The sequence below is a fragment of the Mixophyes fleayi genome, chromosome 8 (genome assembly GCF_038048845.1).
Source record: "Mixophyes fleayi isolate aMixFle1 chromosome 8, aMixFle1.hap1, whole genome shotgun sequence".
Taxonomy (NCBI): Eukaryota; Metazoa; Chordata; class Amphibia; order Anura; family Limnodynastidae; genus Mixophyes; species Mixophyes fleayi.
In genome coordinates, this window is record NC_134409.1 from 142,382,530 (window position 1) to 142,404,164 (window position 21,635).

Consider the following 21,635-nt stretch of genomic DNA (forward strand, 5'->3'; position numbering starts at 1 on the left):
TGAATTTTAGGGCTTGGAAGGGGTGTTGAAAATTTTCCAAAACGCTACATCGAGAGTTACATGATTAATGCACAGTTCAGGAAAGATATCATGCGACTATCTCTATGTATCTCCAACCTGTCGCTCATAGCCATGCTGCCCACCATCCTCACAGCCCCAATCACACCGATGCGCTTGTACTTCAGGGTGGTGCTGGAGAGCTGTTTTCTGATTACAATGTGCATCTCATCCTAGAAAGAGAAACAGGGTAAGACAGTGCCCTAACCTTTATCTGGCAGCAATGATAAATCTCATCAGTCTGTGCTGGGATCTCAGAGGTGGCCCTAGACATCATATAGAAATAAACATGGAACTAGGCGAAACCAATAAACAAGTCCTTCCTCATTGCTCTAATAATGGAAACGTTTTCTAGAGGTCCGATGATGGAAAAAGTATTTAACAAGATCCATATATAACACTGGAAGATCTTGTTAAAGTTGTAGTAGCACTCTTCAATATCTCACCCAAAAAACAATCATATTATAAAGTGCAATATCCAAACGTAGTACTGTCAAGGAGTCAGCACTTAACTAGTTAACTTGTTTAGTGTATCAATGCTGACAGACCCCTCCCCTCTGCAATCCCCTGTAGATCCTCAGTTTAATTATAAAGCCCCAAGGAAGATAGGCCAAACAACCAAAGAACATACAGCAGAAGAGCAAAAGGGAGGGAACGCAATGTCCTCCAGATGGAATCAGAGAAATGGATTTATCGTAAGTATAAAAATTCTCTGTCATCCTATCTGGGGGACACTGCTACCATGGGAACATTCTAAAGCAGCCCCCCTAAGGGTGGGAACAGCCCGGCATGTAGAGCACTACGGCCAAAATTGGCGTCTGTAGACACAAAGACATGGAATTGATAGAATTTTGTGAAAGTATGGACCGAGGACCAGGGGCTGCTCTGCAAAGCTGGTCCTCCGAGACCCCATTTCTTGCTGCCCAAGACGCCCCGACCGAACGGGTGGAATTGGCAGTGAGTCGACCTGGCACTGGTCGGTTAGCACTGACGTAAGCCTGCCTAATGGCTGCCGTAAGCCATTTTGCAATGGATTGTTTTGAGGCTGGCCATTCTCGTTCATGTGAATCAAAAAGGATAAATAAAGAATCTGTTCGCCGAATGTGGGAGGTCCTCCTCAAATAAATTCGCAAAGCCCTGACCACATCCAAACACTCCATCGTATTTTGTCCGGAAGACTATGGAGTAGTGTAGTAAACCGCTTGCGCCAGAGAAGATGCCCATGCCGGTTCTTCAGGTAGTGGTAGTACATTAATCTGGGCCTGCGTAGTGTGTGTCCCCCATCACAGATCCGGGGTCACTGGTCCTTTTGTCCAATTGACAACTTAACTTTACATTTTGAACAAGTGAAATATTTTGTAAGTGGTGCTTTCCCTTATCAGACATAATTTTAAGAGGAAAACACACTGAAGCAATAGAAATTCAGTCATACAAGATATAGCTTGAAATAAATACAAGTATACTAACTAGTCTATGACAGACAAAGTTGTATATTGTATCAAGCAATATGAAAAGATGTAAGTTGGCTAAGGAGAATCCAATATGTTTTTAATCTACTTGCAACACATTAACAATATATATCTATATCCAATATGAGTATAAAAGGTATATAATATTGGTACTTAGCCTTCCAGCTAAGCTAGATATGCAGGTGAGGAGTCAGTCAGCAGTAGGCTGAGGAGAGTCTGCTGTATTCCCGGACAATCTCTTGGTGCGCAGATGGGGGAGTCCAAGTTTGCAAAATAAGGTGAGGGAGCTCTATATACCTTAGCTCCGCCCCTGAGGTTTCCTGCTCTGGCTCCTAGAATCAGTGGCTGTTTTCCTCTTATTTTAGACCACCCACCACTTGTGTATCCTCCGTTCTCCTTCCCAGACAAGTTACTGCAGCTTAGACAAGATCCCCCCTCCTTTTTCTGAGGGGGGAACTTGGTATGACCCAGCAAGATAGCGCCCACCATCGCTCCGAGTACCGGCTCTCTATGCCTGTCAAAGTAGCGCCGGTATGTCGGGAGGCTGTCAGTGTGACAGCAGCTTCATTAAGTCACCTGTCGGCACTCACAAGACAGTGTAGTGTGGCTATATAAAAAGGAGTGTGCTCTCTACCTGTAGAGTACACTCCTTGGATAATATAGAAACTGAAAAAAAAAATCCTAAAAAAATAAAGGAATAAAATAGTAAATCAAAGTAAAAAGCTATGTTAGCACAAACATTAAGATCAGCTCCCTTGGATACTTAATCTAAACTGTGGAGCTAGAGGGGGTTGCAGTGGGGAGGGGTCTGTCAGCATTGATACATTAAACAAGTTAATTAGTGCCGACTCCACGCTCACCTCCTACAACCCCATGGTAGCCATGTCCCCCAGAAAGGATGAAAGAGAGAAGAGGCTCCATATGGTGAATTACCATTTTAATGGATATAAAACAAATTAAAAATATTATAGCCCTATAGATAGGTGGCAGACAGCTGCTCCGGGCACCACCCGGCTGTGGTTTAAGTAGACGGTGGTGTATGGGAGGCCACAGAGACAGGGCCTGGTTTCCTATTGCTGGACCTGCATGGTGCATAATCATTACATCTGCAGTCATGTGATGCGGGAAAGTCCTACCCTGCTCACTTCACAGATCAAACATCTGAGAGAACACTAGTGGGTGACAATGTGCAAGTGTCTGTGAACTCAAAGTTACCATCTTCCTGGTGTGAGTGTCCTATTGGACGAATGGCACCTCTCCAGATTCAACTCCCTTTATTAGACATAACAGATAAAGAGGAAAAATGACAGCTGCAGAACACAAAGAGGGGAAAGGGATTCCTGCATAGACAGACACGATGCCCTGCAAGAGTGCAGGCAGAACGCACACAGAGACCCCTCTCACTCTCTCAGGAGGGATACAGTTTTAGCCGGCTTATCTCTGAGGAAAGTGCCACTAATGAGGAGGTGCTAGACTCTCGGGGGTTTTGCACATTCCCCATGACCCAGCACTAAATATGGCCACCGTCCAGGGATGGAGCCATATTGGCCAGACTGCTGTATACAGCAGCCCACACCTGACTCCCCTCCCTATCACTGGTTCCCCTCTCCCTGTCAGTACAGTTTCACTTGCAGAGTGGAATCTCAGGTCATTGGAACCTTCTATATTTTACTATGCACAACGGTAATGAAAAACCAGCAAACACATCGCTGAGTAACTGTAACAAGATATTTCATGAGGGCCCCTTTTTCAGAAAACCTAGGGCCACATCTATTGGATCTGACAGGAGACACTTTACACAATACCTATACAGACAATGCAGTCTATTCTGATTATCCAGCTTAGAATGAAGTCATGCAACTAGAACACTTCTCATTCTTCACAACACTCAAATTGGAAACATTTCTATAAAGTAATTCACCCAATGTATCATGGACACAAAGTTATAAGTAATCTACTCTGTCATGCAGGACAGACTCCGGTAATATTCTATAATAAACAAATAATTCATGAAACATAAGACAAACGAGCACAGTAATAGTTTGCCACAGATGATTAGGTAATACCCTGTGTGTACCTGGATGTGAATACCTTCCTGGCTAAATGCCAGCGTGCAGAGGACCAGAAAGAGTTTGCGGATCTGTTGAGCATTCAGATTGTCCAGATAGTCTAATATACCCTGTGTAAAAATAAAGAACATGATGATTAATGTTATAGAATCATTAAGTCTAACACAATGTGATGCGTTATGCAGATGTGCGTTGTAGGTGTACTCTAAGTAACGTTCCTGAACCTCGACAGAACTGGATATATCTGACACTGAACTTAACGCACATTTGTAGGTGGCTCAGTATACATGTAGGATTTATGTACATGTATACTGTACAGTGTACATGAGATTTATTATTACTGGTAAATCCCTTACTCCAGATTAGTACTGTCGGTGCTACGAGTGGGGATGTACCAAGCGTGTGCGGGCAAAAAAACCTATATGGAAATCCATGTCTAGAAAATTGAGTGCAGAACTCCAGAAATAACCTCTAGCGAGATTAGAAAGGCTAAAAAGAGAGAGACCGCTGATCTGGAGACAGTCAGTATAAGGCAGTGATGGCTAACCTGTGACACTGCAGGTGTTGTGAAACTACAAGCCCCAGCATGCTTTGCCAGTAGATTACTAGCTGATAGCTGGGAAAGCATGCTGGGGTTTGTAGTTTCACAACATCTGGAGTGTCACAGGTTAGCCATCACTGGTATAAGGTAAGACAGGCTGGGACCCACCACAAAAAGTACATGTTCTGAAAGGTAATCCCAGAAAATGCAAGTAAAGCCAGCTGGATGGCACCAACAGAAGAAGGTTGCCCTGAAGGCCAGCATCCCGCTAGAGGGAAACATAATGATAAAGATGATGCTACTTTCATCCAGTAGCCCAAACGGAGCGATGAAGATGGACGAGACTCCAGCACAATCTTATTGGCCACTTGTGGAAGAATAGGTAATAATAATAATGTGAACCTCGTAGCCTTAAATCGTACTGTCGTGAGAGAGATTACATTTAAGATTTCATAGTTGTACATTGAAAACTGCTGAGGGAACAGACCAACCTTTATGAAGACGGCGTATAGAGCAACGGCAGCAGTGTGACTGGACACTAACTCCGTTATAACATCCAGAGCAGTGTCTACCTCATCAGCATAACCACTGCATACATGGGTCACTAGGGCTCCTATCAGCTCCTGCAAAACACCAACCAGATCTTCTAGGCAACCACATGAGTTATACTTCCTTACCAATTACATGTCTCCCCTGGTACATATCTAAACCCAAGTCTGGAAATAGTGGGGTTATTTATTTGTATGGTGCAAAGCGAAAAGTACAAGGTGTTTACTGGTGTCCACCAAATGTAATTCTGATCAATAAAATAACAAAGTGCAGGTATAAGAAATGCCAGATTCTGTTGATATGAATGTTTGACAACACAATATGTACTCTCACAAAAGCAAGTTTAAAATAACTGAACACTAAAAGAATGTACACCAATGTTATTTTGCTTTTGAGAGCACATATCGTGTTTTATTGTCAATCACATAGACAGAAACTTGCACTTCTTAGACCTTCTGGTTGACCTTTCTGTTTTCTCCCAATAACCCTAAAAGGGTCACTTATGTGGCCCTCCAATTTCAAAATGGAGACCCACGGGTCGTCTGTCGCCCAGCCTGCTCTACCTCTTTATGGAAGAAGTGTTTTTCTGCCTTTTGGTTGCTTGCTGTGTGATCTGCTATTTTCTCATTTCTTAATACTGCATTATTTTGTTTTTTATTCCTATACACCCATTAGCACCTAATTATTTTAGTTGAATTGGTCAATAAAATGACATATATCGTATGTGTATACATGTACTATCCCTCCGTCACACTGCTTTACAACACCAGGTAGCATGAGCTGTAGGCTATAGACAGTGGTGCAGACATCACAAATGGCGGCGGTCACGCCCCCTCCCAGACACACATACTATTTGTCCTGGTGTGGTATGCGCACAGGAGTCCCATATTTTCTATGTACATATTAAGCATTGACTGTATCTATCCAGACACACGCATACACCTATGTTATCCATACAGTATCTCTCCCAACATTACCTGCTGGCAATAACGATCAAATGCAGCAAATGCACGTTTATACATGTGGCTGCCAAATGACACCACACTCGGCTCCACTGACCTCAGAAGAGTCTGGGCCAGGGACAGTATAGAGGGAAAGTAAAACATCAGGACCTACAAAGAGGAAGAATGACGTCAGCTTCATGGACACATTCATACTACAACTTAAAAGTCAAATCTGAACAATTGCCAAACATGCTGCACTGTCTTATACACCAATGTGTCATAAATACAGTCTGTTCTGTTTCATTGTGTTGAGGGAATGTCACATAACTGGGTAGAAGTAAAGCAGATTATATGAATATATTTTTCCTTTTTTCTCTAAATACTTCTTGGCAGCCTTCACACTGGGTTAGTTCCTTCTAGGCTTGGGTAGAGACAGGAATACACACCCCCAAGTAGTATACACAGCTCATCCTGATCCCAAGCTGTTCCTGAAGAATATAACATAAACATAGTGAACATTGGTGGGAATGTTAAGCAACCATGGAGTATTTTGAGGAAAAGGAAATAGCAGTAAAAGAGGATTTTTGTACTTACATTAAATCCTTTTCTCTGATTCCATCTGGGGGACACTGCTACTATGGGGTTGTATGAGGGCGCATGGAGTTGGCACTTAAATAGTTAAACTGTTAATGTAACTGTTGACACAAGCTCCTCCCTCTCTACCTCCCCTGTAGCTCCCCAGTGTTATTTAAGTGCCCAAGGAGTTGGGCTGTTTTCAGTACTGCTCTGCAGTACTTGCTGTTAGATTAGATTTTCTTATTATTGTGTATTTTTACATAAGCAGCACTTACACCCAAAGGACTAAATGAAGCACCGCTGCCTTCATTTCAGTTACGCTGGAAGATTTCTTCAGTTAGCGGCAGTGACAGCTGCGTGTAGATGGGGCTGTCACAGATATCTCCTGGCAGGTCTGCGCTGCCTCACGCATAGAACGTTGTGCCCTGATAGGTGAGCAGCCATTACAGGAAGTTACCAAGTACCCGGCTGAGGTGGAGGGGGGAACTTGGATCTTACTGGCCAGAAAAGTGAGCAAACAGTGCGGGGAGTGAGGGCAGAGGCTCCCCCCACAACACCTAAATGAGACTGCTCACCTCACAGAAGACGGGGACATCAGCTATTAAATTACAGTGGCTGGCTCCTTCTCTCTCCATCCTCATACAGGCCTCAGCAGCTAAGTACCCACTGGGGAATAACTAATTAATGAGGTTCCTTGTTGTAATATAGAGAAAACTGTCATATATATATATATTTATATCTAACTACAGTTCAGAGTTTTATTATATTATTTTTATTACATTATTATTTCATTATTTTTATTTATTATTATTTTGAGTTAAAGGAACTAGCAGTAAATATAGTTCGCTGCTTTTCTTTTCAAGCTTCCATGGCAACCATAACAATAGTATGCACCCAAGCAATAACAAGAGAGGGCTACAATAAAACATAACGGCCATATATGCAGCATGATTCAGCAATGTATTGAGTAACTGTGTGAAGTAATGATATAACAGGAGATAATGTCTGGTGAAGGTATAAGCAGACGACCGCCTTACAGGCCTTGGTCCTACGTGCGCAACAATTTCTGCCACCTTACGTCCACCCCTCTTATATGTCTGATTAATAACTTTCCTAATCCACCTGCAGATAGTATGTTTGGATGGGGCATATCCTTTCCGAAGTCCTGTCGTGATCACCAAAAAAATTTCTGGGTTCCTAAATTCATCAGCTGTATGGAAGTATCATTTCCTGAGCAGGACAGTACTTTAGATAAAAAGGATGGATTAGTTCTAAGCTCCACCTTATCCATATAGATATTTAAAAAGGTTTCTTTGTACCATAAAGCCCATTGTTCCCCTATTCTGCGAGCAGAGGTAATTCATCTGTCTGTATGTGACCCATGAAGACATTCTGTAAAGTACTCCGCTAGCTTCATCTGTCTGTATGCGACCCATGAAGACATTCTGTAAAGTACTCCGCTAGCTTCTTCTCTCTGTATGTGACCCATGAACACATTCTGTAAAGTACTCCGCTAGCTTCTTCTCTCTGTATGTGACCCATGAAGACATTCTGTAAAGTACTCCGCTAGCTTCATCTCTCTGTATGCGACCCATGAAGGCATTCTGTAAAGTACTCCGCTAGCTTCATCTGTCTGTATGCGACCCATGAAGACATTCTGTAAAGTACTCCGCTAGCTTCTTCTCTCTGTATGTGACCCATGAACACATTCTGTAAAGTACTCCGCTAGCTTCTTCTCTCTGTATGTGACCCATGAAGACATTCTGTAAAGTACTCCGCTAGCTTTATCTCTCTGTATGTGACCCATGAAGGCATTCTGTAAAGTACTCCGCTAGCCTCATCTCTCTGTGTGTGACCCATGAAGACATTCTGTAAAGTACTCCGCTAGCCTCATCTCTCTGTGTGTGACCCATGAAGACATTCTGTAAAGTACTCCGCTAGCTTTATCTGTCTATGTGACCCATGAAGACATTCTGTAAAGTACTCCGCTAGCTTTATCTGTCTATGTGACCCATGAACACATTCTGTAAAGTACTCCGCTAGCTTCTTCTCTCTGTATGTGACCCATGAAGACATTCTGTAAAGTACTCCGCTAGCTTCTTCTCTCTGTATGTGACCCATGAAGACATTCTGTAAAGTACTCCGCTAGCTTCTTCTCTCTGTATGTGACCCATGAAGACATTCTGTAAAGTACTCCGCTAGCTTTATCTCTCTGTATGTGACCCATGAAGGCATTCTGTAAAGTACTCCGCTAGCCTCATCTCTCTGTGTGTGACCCATGAAGACATTCTGTAAAGTACTCCGCTAGCTTTATCTGTCTATGTGACCCATGAAGGCATTCTGTAAAGTACTCCGCTAGCTTCATCTCTCTGTATGTGGCTTAGGATTAGGGGGTGAGGCGTTAGCCACTTACCTGTGTGTGACTCTTAAAGGCATTTTGCAGCAACTGGTTTGTGATACAACCGGAGCGGATCTTGTTTCTCAGAACACGCTCCACTTGTTTCTTGCTGTTTGTGTTTGTTGTGTAAAGAATTAGAAGAACCAACAAGTCTGTCACCTGCTCGGGAATGAAGTGTGAGATTTAGAGGCAGGAGAAAAACTATGCAGAATATAGAAAATTTGAAGCACATCCATATACATTTGCTTATGCGTATTACATAGCAAAGTGTCTGATGCACATGTCTTGCGAAAAGCTCTTTACTATTGGGTGACTGCTAAATTTATATAGCATCCCATGAACCCTGACACATTATTACATGACTCCCAAAGGCCATTAAAACATTCACTGGGATTTACCTTGTGGTCTTCAACAGATGCAACACTTTCTATAGCCTAGAATACAAGACAGAAATATATAAAGTGTGATTTACTTTGGTGCTTGTAACATACTGCTATATAGTGTATACATGATAAGAACATGTGATGTAAGAGCAGCCAATTGCAGCTGTGCACACTCTGAACTACATAAAGGGACAATAAGACTAGATTAATAACAGACTGCTTTCATCAACTCACTTTAATCCATGCTTCACACACGTGTTTCTGAAACCAGACAGCTGACTTGATCACTTCCATTATAATGGTAACACAATCATGGTTGCTTTTTGTTTGCATCCCTGTAGAACTGAAGAACGACTTGAGTTAACGACTTTAAATCCCAAAGTCTCCTTTATGGGTAGTGCATGTTATATTTACCCAGTCTTGGATTTATTGGCCATCTTGCTCTGAGTGGCTTGTATCTGTGAAAGTGAGACGCATGACTCCACATCCAGCTTTCTGCGCAGCTCAGAAATCACCTATAATAGTAAACAAGGCGGCTAAGTGTGAGTTTAAACTTTCCTCCTATGTAAGTTCTGTCTCACTACCAACAAATGGCACAGACAGTTCTACAAAGGCCTGAAATGCAGCATTCTAGTGATAAAAATGGACACAGAGGTATAGAAGCTCAGAGCTAGAGAGTTAAAGCGCTATACATTTGGCTCTAAAAGTCAAACTCCTCCAAATCTGAACCACTGTAGCCTGCAGGAAACAGCAGTAATTTTTTAACAAAGCTCCAAAGAACAAGGTGGGAAATGAATGAGAGGGAGGAAAGAACAGGGTTCTGCAACAACTGTTAAATTATAACTTTAACAAGGTCATCAGTCCTGCGCACTTAACGAGTCCTATGAGTCCTATGTTGTCAAAGTCCTGACAACATTGAGAGAGAGAGGAGAACCAACTTCATCTGGAGACCTAACTTGGACAGAGGCACAATGTCTTGATTGAGGTGGAGCTTAGAGACCACTTTGGTCTAATAGGAAAATGTAGTCTGAAAAACAGCTGCGTCTTCATAAAAGATAAGATATGTAGACCTACAAAAAAAGCCCCATCTCTGAAACTCTCGTAGCTGTGGAGATAATTACAAGAAAAGTTGTCTTCCAGGTGAATTTTGACCTCACTGAATCCAGAGGTTCGAAAGGAGGTCGCTGCAAGGTTGTCAACATCAAGTTGAGATCCCATGGAATTATTTTGGGAATGTATCTGGGTTGCATTAGCATCATACCCTGTAAGAAAGCTCAGCGTTGGACTGGCCCACTGGGGTACCAGGGAAACCCCACTTCCTGAGGATGAGAGGGGAACAGACTGTGTACTGCTCCCTGCACACTAACCGCGACGGCGCGGCAGTGTGATTCGATAGGTCACGTATGTCAGCTGAGCGGAGCAGGGGAAGAGAGAAGAGACGAAGCAGACAGGTACATAAGCTAACTCAGCTATTAGAGACACTGAGGGTGGGGATGGCAGTGTAGTGATAACTGGAAACAGCATGTTAGATGGTCACCATATAGTACAGATCCATCAACTCCTCAGGCTGTCTCCACTTCCTCTTACTGTCCCTTGAATAGTCTGCAATAAGATGGACATCCACACGGATATCTCCATGGAACAGTATCTAAAGCAGTCTGTGTATGGTGCCTTAGACAGGCTCAGGTCATAAACAACACAAGCAATCTGTCCCCCTCAGCCTGTGGTCACTCTCTCTCAATATCAGTCTCTCCCAGGATGACTCAGTCTGTGGCCATTGTCTCTTCTGCTGCTGTCTCACAGAACGTTACACAGTCTGGAGCTAAAGCCTCTCAGACTAGGTCTCAGCCTGTGGCCACCGTCTCTCTCCCAGGATGACTCAGCCTGTGGCCACCGTCTCTCGCCCAGGATGACTCAGCCTGTGGCCACCGTCTCTCGCCCAGGATGACTCAGCCTGTGGCCACCGTCTCTCGCCCAGGATGACTCAGCCTGTGGCCACCGTCTCTCTCCCAGGATGACTCAGCCTGTGGCCACCGTCTCTCGCCCAGGATGACTCAGCCTGTGGCCACCGTCTCTCTCCCAGGATGACTCAGCCTGTGGCCACCGTCTCTCGCCCAGGATGACTCAGCCTGTGGCCACCGTCTCTCGCCCAGGATGACTCAGCCTGTGGCCACCGTCTCTCTCCCAGGATGACTCAGCCTGTGGCCACCGTCTCTCTCCCAGGATGACTCAGCCTGTGGCCACCGTCTCTCTCCCAGGATGACTCAGCCTGTGGCCACCGTCTCTCTCCCTGGATGACTCAGCCTGTGGCCACCGTCTCTCTCCCTGGATGACTCAGCCTGTGGCCACCGTCTCTCTCCCAGGATGACTCAGCCTGTGGCCACCGTCTCTCTCCCAGGATGACTCAGCCTGTGGCCACCGTCTCTCTCCCAGGATGACTCAGCCTGTGGCCACTGTCTCTCTCCCAGGATGACTCAGCCTGTGGCCACTGTCTCTCTCCCAGGATGTCTCAGCCTGTGGCCACCGTCTCTCTCCCAGGATGACTCAGCCTGTGGCCACTGTCTCTCTCCCAGGATGACTCAGTCTGTGGCCACTGTCTCTCTCCCAGGATGACTCAGTCTGTGGCCACTGTCTCTCTCCCAGGATGACTCAGTCTGTGGCCACTGTCTCTCTCCCAGGATGACTCAGTCTGTGGCCACTGTCTATCCTGCTGCTGTCCTATAAAATGTCTGGGGCCAAAGTTTCTCTGTTTGTGGCTCAGAAATTTTGTCTATCTGAGGACTTCTCAACATGTGGAAAGTGTCTCTCTCAGTCTATTTCTCACTCTGTGGCTACTGCTCTCTCTCGGTCACTCTCTTAGGATGTCTCTCGGTCAGTCAGTCTCTCCGGTTGGTAACGGCGCTTTAATCAACAACAAATTTAAATATTCTATATTTTGCTTACATTAACTCAGCTGACATGTACATGTACTGCACACACACTGCTACCTTCGCCTAGTGAGACCTCGCTGCAGCTGCACAATTGTTAGTTGGGGAATTCAAGAAAGACAGCTCTGTCTCTCTCTCCACTGTACCTGGCTCGGGATGATAGCCAGCGATGCTAGGGCATGCCAATTCTGGTAGTATGGCATTGAAACCCCCCTGTAGAAATCCTGCATTTGCCACTGGTCTTCCCCCAACTTGCCATGTGTCCCATGCACTGGAAGGAAACAAGAATCACTGCCCCAATCACCTGAGTGGATGCTCCTTGCTTTCCGACACTGTGCCACAAGGAGAAGAATCACTCAGGTAAGGTGACTTGGGCAGTTATATTTATTTCCTCCCACACAGCTGGTGGCTGACCACACACCTTCAGGCTTTGCAACGGTGCACACACTATTTCATGGGCCCTATCATTGCATTCCCCCGGTGGGCCCTTCATGCCCCAGTTCGACACTGAGAAAGCCTGCTCCAGTAAATGCGCGAGTTTTCTTTGGAAAAAAAACAAGCGCCGAAAACTAAACCTTCAAAACTGCAAATGGGCCAACTGGAAAGAAGAAACTCCTTTCTTCCACACCCTGTGATAATTCCTGGGTAAAATCGGCTTCCTAGCCTTGAGCGTGTTCTGAACCACGCTGTCAGAGGAGACCTTAGTGCTAAGGATCATGGCTTCAACACCCATGCCGTTAAAACCAGCCAAGTTAAACTTTGGTGATGAAAAGGTTTCTGACTTAACAGGTCTTGTCTTAACAGGCCCTCTGCCATCCTGAGAATGTCTGTGTACCAAGAGCTTCTCAAATAGTCCAGTGCCACCAAACCATCTGAATTCAGCCCCGTCCATCACATGGTCCTGCTGCTTTTTCTCATGGCAAGGACATTCTTGGTGTCCTTATTATGGACTGTGGTATGCCAGTGCCGTGGCAATCTCTGACTGGATCTTTACATCCCTCTAACGAAAGAAATGGCAGCCCTTCACTAGAGTTGAAAAAAGTTTTGAGTTCCAGCACATTTGTGTGGAGCTTTAACTCTTCTGAAGTCAAGATCCTGAAGGCGGTACTGAGGAGTGACAGCCCCCCAGTCGTGAAGGTTGGCATCTGTTGTGACAACCCTTATTGAGGTGGTCTCCCCTCAGCCACCGAAGGAACAAATGACACACCCTTGGAGACAGTCTGATGAACTGGATGATCATATTATAATGCAACTTGTTCTGGAACTATCGAGTGAAACTGCACCGCCTCGAAGGTTAAGACTATCTCTCCTGAGACTTTCATGCAAAAATGAACAGAGGACAGGAACTTGATGGGCGGAGAACAGTAGCCCCAGGAAGACCATCCACTGGGACTATCACCGGGCCAAAAGGTAGCGCCCAAACCTGCAAATGATGGACCGAATCTGAGGAGGCACAGCTGCAATGAGCAATCCCAATGTGGATGTGAAACTGCAAAACACACCAAGTCCAGAACAGACAGTGAAATCCCCGGACAAACTACTTCCCTGCATATGGAGAGGGTAGACTGCCAGTAAAAGAGAAGCATAAAATAAAAAAAAAAATAAAGACCTGACAGGCACTTTAAAAACACTGAAGTTTCAAGCAGGCTACGGAGGTGTACAGGGGGAGGAGTTAAACTATTATAGCGACATATGAAATGCCTAAAGTCAGGCAGTGAGCCTCTATAACCAGTTTTCCAGTATCCCGCCTATGGATGAAAGAGAAATACATTTTTCCGTCTCCTTTGTCAGTGGCTGAAATATGTAATGAGAATGGGGACTTTCTGACAGTGCTTATAGAGCCAAGCTTTGCTATGCCCACCTAACATCTCTGTGCTTCCACGAGAAGGATCACTTATGTTAAAACGTGCAAATCTCTTCTCCCGAGACAAATTTTTTTCATGTTTTATTTAACAATCTGATAGACAGGAAATGATTTCAGCAGTAATAGGAGCTACAACGTGTTATTTATATGCAATCTATTATTATACCTCCTGTGCATCGGTCGGGGTCACTGTATGAAGGATGAACTTGACTATAACAGGGACAACTTCCAGGTCAACAGCAGAAAGGCTGGACATGACCCAAACTCGCACCTGTAAGAATGATAGGATTAGTGGTGTGGATACACAACACGAGTTACTGATGGAAGAGTTACTACCTCCGATAGCAGCTCCGTGTTCAGGTTCAAGCTGGAGAAAGCATCTAGAATGGGCACTGTAAGCTGCGTATTCTGCTGCAGCAGAGAGCTGCAAAAACACAACATTAAAGGTGAGTTCATCAGCTGTGTAATCTATAACATTTCCTCCACGGTTTCTCAGACATAAAGCCGTATTCACAGTAAAAGGTCTCTTTTACCGGATGGACTTAGTCTGTCACTCTATGTATGAGGCTTTGTTATCAAGCTGTTGTCACCAGCAGGTCCCACTGGTGCCTATTGGCCACCAGTCACTCACTGACTGCACACTTATGTGGTGCCCCTAGTGGTAGGAGGGTATCACCACTGCCACCTGTTCACTCTTCCGGGTGATATGTAGAGCTGCTGCAGCAGCGGGTTTCTCTGGCTGTTTCCTCTTAACCGTTTACTTTTGATTAGGACTATTAATCAACTGGAACAGTGGTCCGTTCATCTGTCCTCTAGCCAGGCATGAGGACAGAGTCTTTCCCTTGTAAGCAGAAAGGCCTTCAACACAGCGATATAACAGTTGTCATTTACATTAATAAACACAAGGAGCACAACATCACCAATATAAATAATACATTTCCCATATTCCAGCCATAATGACCAATCTTCTAAGAGGAAAAGATCTCTTTCTTGAATCTGGTGAGTAATTGTTGGTAAAACAGAGTGAAAGATCGTTCTTCTTTATTTTGCCAACCAAAACAGCGACTAGTCATATTTACAAAGGATGTCTGTAAATGTGAAACAATTTGGCTAAAATTGCAGCAAAAAAAAAAAAATGTGTTAAGTATACGTGAATTAAATGGGGAGAAAATAAAAATAAAGGCTCTGCCAAAGGAAGATCTAATGAAACTGAAACACGTTCCACTATGAATCTGGGTAAAACTGTATTACCTGGCTCAGTATAAATGTAAAGTACAGGGTGATTCAAAAGTCGCAGTACACCCTTTTATTTCAAAAACTCAACAGGAATTGGGCCGATTGGCCGATTTCAAGATGGCGCCCATGTTTGGTACATACCGTAAAAGATAGATCACGTCACCCATACCTTACTGGAGTATTCATGTTTCCCAATTTCCTGTAGAGTTTTTGAAATAAAAGGGTGAACTGCGACTTTTGAATCACCCTGTATTTAAATTTGCTTTGATTGCCAATCAAAACAGTCTACACTGAACCCAGAAAGTAAGCTCTATGGCCCACTCAATTTGACTGACAGTGTGAGGGCGATAACATGTATGAAGACATTAAAACTAGGGGGTCTAGCCTGTTTGGACACCCCTTCTCCTCTGTGTTTAACATTGTCGGTATTGTATTATAACCATGTATGCATGTATTTTACATCTATTAGATATTATCTTTTAATGTGTCTTGTAATGCAGTAATTATATTGAGATATTGGTATTTTGTAAGAGAGAATCTACACACCGTGAAATCCAGTGTTAAATAGCCTTTGCATAGGCAGCAAGGAAGATTATTATCTTGATTAGCACATTCCTAAGGTGGGGGCTGCTGTGAGTGAATCAAGGAATGGGTGAAGTGGTTAAGGAAGAATAGATTTTTTTTTATTTTTGTTTTTAAACGAGACATTGATGTAGGGTGAGGTCTGTTTCTCTCTGGAATCTGGATAGTACTGACTCGGGGTTAGTGCTCTGGTCCAGGGCGGTGCAAGTTTGTTCTGAAGCCTCCACAGGCTTTGTTACTTTGTGAACACGCCAGAAGCTGGATGACTTTAGGCCTTGTCAACTACAACATGAGTACATAAAATCTTCACTCAGAAGTCGGGATAAATATCGGATGCAAGACCCTCAGCTTTACCTTGACCACAAACTCTGCTATTCCCTCTTTATATGCTCTGAAGATCGGGAATTGACCTCTGCTGTGCTAAACAGTGTATTTAATCTATATCAGAGGACCAGACCTTTGGCTATGAGATAGATAAAGATTTCTGACTTACAGTATGTCAGACCTTTGGTACCTATCCAGACCACAATCTAACTCTGTGTATAAAACCCTGTCTTTGAACTTGCCTACAACATACATTTGCCCTGGGCATTTGTATGTCCCATGTTGTCAGTGCATACTACATATTGGAATGTGATCCATCATCATCAGCACTCAGTGAAATGCATCCTTCTCAATAAAGCTAATATACAGTATTGTTCCAGACCTGTCTCCAGCCACTGGGGTCCACCATACATCCAACACATTATTGTTACAGTTTGATTCTCCTATTTCGTGTTTTACATTCTCAGACTTTATATTACGGCTCACCCTCTCTTTCTTACTGTACACCTCCCTATTAAAGCCCTACTACCAGTCTGCCCTCTTATTAGCTCTCACTCACAGTCAGTCCCAGATACCCCCCCTCTCACTCACAGTCAGTCCCAGATACCCGCTCTCACTCACAGTCAGTCCCAGATACCCGCTCTCACTCACAGTCAGTCCCAGATACCCGCTCTCACTCACAGTCAGTCCCAGATACCCGCTCTCACTCACAGTCAGTCCCAGATACCTGCTCTCACTCACAGTCAGTCCCAGATACCCGCTCTCACTCACAGTCAGTCCCAGATACCCGCTCTCACTCACAGTCAGTCCCAGATACCCGCTCTCACTCACAGTCAGTCCCAGATACCCGCTCTCACTCACAGTCAGTCCCAGATACCCGCTCTCACTCACAGTCAGTCCCAGATACCCGCTCTCACTCACAGTCAGTCCCAGATACCCGCTCTCTCACAAGCAGTTAAACTGTATTAGACCACGCGGTCCTCCTAAAACTGCCCACAGATATCCAGGACTGATATTTTCCACAAACAGGTGGCAAAATTGGACGAGAACTGGCAGATTGGCCGAATAACTTCTGGCTTTATCACACACACAAGCAGACAACGGGAACCTTCAGATCACAATTTTCTGCCATAGCCAATAATGTTTCGCTTGATTTTGAGAATATTGTATATAAGGCTGTGTTATCTCTCTCTCTGGTGACTTTAGAGTCTCCTCAATACATTGGTTTGTGAGGTATAGACCAGTTCTTTAGCTGGGCAGACTGCCTTTATCCAGTACTACATGCAGTAAACTGACTATTCTTAGTCGTGCTTAGCACAGGGGATGTATGATTTATGTGAGTGTTGGGTGCAGGTTATTGGCTTGTGAATGTCTTATTTTCATACCTGTGGCCAGGTCAATCCCCCCAGTGACTTTATACTGTGACAGTATAGTGTATAAAATAAGAGGATTAAGACAGATATGAAAACAATGGTTATTTCCATGCAGAGATTAATTTGCCTACAAAGAAACAATTATGCCTAGTTAGAAACATCTATGTTGAGTTAGTTGAATGTTAATATTTACATCCCACAACTACAATGGTAATAAGTATATGTATTAGTGAGCCGCTGCTTACCTCAGCTCCTTGGCTACATCATTATGCTCCGTGTCCTCCAGGATTTCAGGAAGACTGCTGATAATATGTTGCTGGATGTCAGATGGAGCCACAATGACCAACTGCATTATCTTAGAGGTCAGCTCCTACACACAATACAGTACATCACAGATCATCGTGCAGGTACAAAACACAAATATGTTACACAGTACTCGTAACAGGACTTTGTTCAAGACATTGCAGTGTTTGTATTACACAATTACGGTGATCTACCATGTTCCTCTAGGAGGCAGAACACTGGAAGAAAACAGTATATAAGCCTTCTGCTCACCCGCTCCTTCTCAGTGATGTACCAGTGCCCTCCATAGAAGGCTGGGCATAGAATCGCAGTTTGCCAGGACAAGTGAGACACAAACTCCTACAGCTTCTGTTGGTTAAGAAGGAGGAAGCCCAAACTCACCATAGGGACTAGGCAGTGAAATTAGAATGTACCACAATGTGGTCTCTTGCAATTCATAATTGGAGACGTGAGTGATGGATGGAGCGTGCCCATTTGAGAACCTACCTGGGCTCTTTGTTGTCAACATTTCTAGGTAGGTCGAAGCACTCCAATTCTCCTATGTGCAAAGGGCATCCCTCACAACTAATTAGACTCCTGGGGGTAAATGTATGATCCTCCGATATCTGCAAGTTTGCCTTTACAAGCCATCGCCGCTTTAAATTTTCACTGCAAAGCCGCCGATTTCTGGCAACTTGCAGAAATCGGAGGATCATATATTTACCCTCTGAAAAGCATTTCAAACAAATTTGTGGTGGACCCTTTCTCGTGCAGAGAGGAAGGCGAAACCAGAAGTCCCACAAAATTCCTGTCCTATCCCGTATTCTCAAAGGCAAAATTTGCAGAAAGACCTTTCACTGTCCAGGGCTATCTGGACGTGACAGTCAGATGCCCAGTCCCAGAGCACCACAGGGGTCACGGTTTCTATTCAGATCTCTTCTGGTGCCCGGTCCGATTCTATCCACATTTTGTTGGATCTAGAAGCACTCAACAAGGAGGGTGATCTACCTCACCGATGTCATGGTCTCCATTGCAGCGCTCTTTCATCAGGGGGTCACAATCATGTCTTATCTAGACAGCATACTGGTGAAGGCTCACTACAAGCACCTAGCACTAGATTGTACACTGTCATGAGCATGGCCCTTCCTACCCTTTGTTTTCATGTGTGCATTTATTTGTTCCTCTTATATATCCCTATTTTATGTATACTATGTAGTGCTGTTTATGGTGTGAAATGATCTCCTGTTTCTCTTATTGACTCATGGTGCCTGCCTTAGTATATGTTCACAGAATCAGAGTGGGTGTTATATAACTGAACAGCCTCCGGATTCAGCTCCATGGCAGACATAGCTGGCATGGCTGACTCCAGTGGGAGACATACTTAGCTTCCAGTTTAATATGCAAACCATACCTGGTTCCTGTAACTATATAGGGGTTGTAAACTCTCCTATTACCAAGACTAACACGTAGAGCCATATCAGGTGCCAAATGTGATTTGCAGAGCCGTAACTGCCAAGACTAATGTGGAGAGCCATATAAATATAACCATATCTGGTGCCCTCTGCCGGACAAGGAGGGTCATCCACCACAGCCGTCCCAGTAGCTGGCAGCACTATTACTGCCCTACATGGAACACAGAGCCCAGTGTAGGACGGGATCCTAGCAGCAGGGGGCTGTTTGGCACAGAAAAGAGAGGAACAGGGAGCCATGGGATTTCCAAATCTGAATTTGGAGGGAGGGGTAGTATGTGCCTGTGTGGATTGTTTGAATGAAGGTGATGGGGCTTTGCAAGAAGGGTAGCAAGGTGGAATCCACCTCACAACCAATTGTTATTTGTGGTGGGTGGTGCAATGCCACTCAACATTAAAAAAAAAAGAATAAAAAGGCAAAAATTGGGATAGCCCCTCTCCCCTATGTAGTAGTTGGGGTCAGAGTTTGGAATTATTTCCATTTGTTTTACTTTCATCTCACTCCCACCTTAATGTATATTTTATTTTTTTATAAATTTTTTTTTATAATTTTACTTTCTTACAGTGTGCCCCTCCTCTTTGGTGACAGAGCGGGGGATACTTTCTTACAGTGTGCCCCTCCTCTTTGGTGACTGAGCGGGGGATACTTTCTTACAGTGTGCCCCTCCTCTTTGGTGACTGAGCGGGGGATACTTTCTTACAGTGTGCCCCTCCTCTTTGGTGACTGAGCGGGGGATACTTTCTTACAGTGTGCCCCTCCTCTTTGGTGACTGAGCGGGGGATACTTTCTTACAGTGTTCCCCCTTCTCTTTGGTGACTGAGCGGGGGGATACTTTCTTACAGTGTGCCCCCTTCTCTTTGGTGACTGAGTGGGGGGATACTTTCTTACAGTGTGCCCCCTTCTCTTTGGTGACTGAGCGGGGGGATACTTTCTTACAGTGTGCCCCTCCTCTTTGGTGACTGAGCGGGGGATACTTTCTTACAGTGTTCCCCGCCTCTTTGGTGACTGAGCGGGGGGATACTTTCTTACAGTGTGCCCCTCCTCTTTGGTGACTGAGCGGGGGATACTTTCTTACAGTGTTCCCCCTTCTCTTTGGTGACTGAGTGGGGGGATACTTTCTTACAGTGTGCCCCCTCCTCTTTGGTGACTGAGCGGGGGGATACTTTCTTACAGTGTGCCCCTCCTCTTTGGTGACTGAGCGGGGGGATACTTTCTTACAGTGTGCCCCTCCTCTTTGGTGACAGAGCGGGGGATACTTTCTTACAGTGTGCCCCTCCTCTTTGGTGACTGAGCGGGGGATACTTTCTTACAGTGTGCCCCTCCTCTTTGGTGACTGAGCGGGGGGATACTTTCTTACAGTGTGCCCCCTTCTCTTTGGTGACTGAGCGGGGGGATACTTTCTTACAGTGTTCCCCCTTCTCTTTGGTGACTGAGCGGGGGGATACTTTCTTACAGTGTGCCCCTCCTCTTTGGTGACTGAGCGGGGGGATACTTTCTTACAGTGTGCCCCTCCTCTTTGGTGACTGAGCGGGGGGATACTTTCTTACAGTGTGCCCCTCCTCTTTGGTGACTGAGTGGGGGGATACTTTCTTACAGTGTGCCCCTCCTCTTTGGTGACTGAGTGGGGGGATACTTTCTTACAGTGTGCCCCTCCTCTTTGGTGACTGAGCGGGGGATACTTTCTTACAGTGTGCCCCTCCTCTCTGGTGACTGAGCGGGGGATACTTTCTTACAGTGTGCCCCTCCTCTTTGGTGACTGAGTGGGGGGATACTTTCTTACAGTGTGCCCCTCCTCTTTGGTGACTGAGCGGGGGATACTTTCTTACAGTGTGCCCCTCCTCTTTGGTGACTGAGCGGGGGGATACTTTCTTACAGTGTTCCCCCTCCTCTTTGGTGACTGAGCGGGGGATACTTTCTTACAGTGTGCCCCTCCTCTTTGGTGACTGAGCGGGGGGATACTTTCTTACAGTGTGCCCCTCCTCTTTGGTGACTGAGCGGGGGGATACTTTCTTACAGTGTGCCCCTCCTCTTTGGTGACTGAGTGGGGGGATACTTTCTTACAGTGTGCCCCTCCTCTTTGGTGACTGAGTGGGGGGATACTTTCTTACAGTGTGCCCCTCCTCTTTGGTGACTGAGCGGGGGATACTTTCTTACAGTGTGCCCCTCCTCTTTGGTGACTGAGCGGGGGGATACTTTCTTACAGTGTGCCCCTCCTCTTTGGTGACTGAGCGGGGGGATACTTTCTTACAGTGTGCCCCTCCTCTTTGGTGACTGAGCGGGGGGATACTTTCTTACAGTGTGCCCCTCCTCTTTGGTGACTGAGCGGGGGGATACTTTCTTACAGTGTTCCCCCTTCTCTTTGGTGACTGAGCGGGGGGATACTTTCTTACAGTGTGCCCCTCCTCTTTGGTGACTGAGCGGGGGGATACTTTCTTACAGTGTGCCCCTCCTCTTTGGTGACTGAGCGGGGGATACTTTCTTACAGTGTGCCCCCTTCTCTTTGGTGACTGAGTGGGGGGATACTTTCTTACAGTGTGCCCCTCCTCTTTGGTGACTGAGCGGGGGATACTTTCTTACAGTGTGCCCCTCCT

At 45.2% G+C, this 21,635-nt stretch overlaps 1 protein-coding gene across 1 annotated transcript in view; it reads right to left on the minus strand.

Annotated features, from left to right (window-relative positions):
* FANCD2 (FA complementation group D2) overlaps nt 1-21,635 on the minus strand; it is a 104,958-nt gene that overhangs the window by 58,811 nt on the left and 24,512 nt on the right. The window contains exons 9-19 of the mRNA XM_075183928.1: nt 17,538-17,662; nt 14,114-14,201; nt 13,944-14,048; nt 9,401-9,501; nt 9,221-9,329; nt 9,002-9,037; nt 8,619-8,762; nt 5,663-5,797; nt 4,628-4,759; nt 3,604-3,705; nt 118-230 (exon numbers count right to left, since the gene is read on the minus strand). Coding sequence (XP_075040029.1) covers nt 118-230; nt 3,604-3,705; nt 4,628-4,759; nt 5,663-5,797; nt 8,619-8,762; nt 9,002-9,037; nt 9,221-9,329; nt 9,401-9,501; nt 13,944-14,048; nt 14,114-14,201; nt 17,538-17,662 — 1,190 coding nt within the window. The remainder of the gene's footprint in view (nt 1-117; nt 231-3,603; nt 3,706-4,627; nt 4,760-5,662; nt 5,798-8,618; nt 8,763-9,001; nt 9,038-9,220; nt 9,330-9,400; nt 9,502-13,943; nt 14,049-14,113; nt 14,202-17,537; nt 17,663-21,635) is intronic.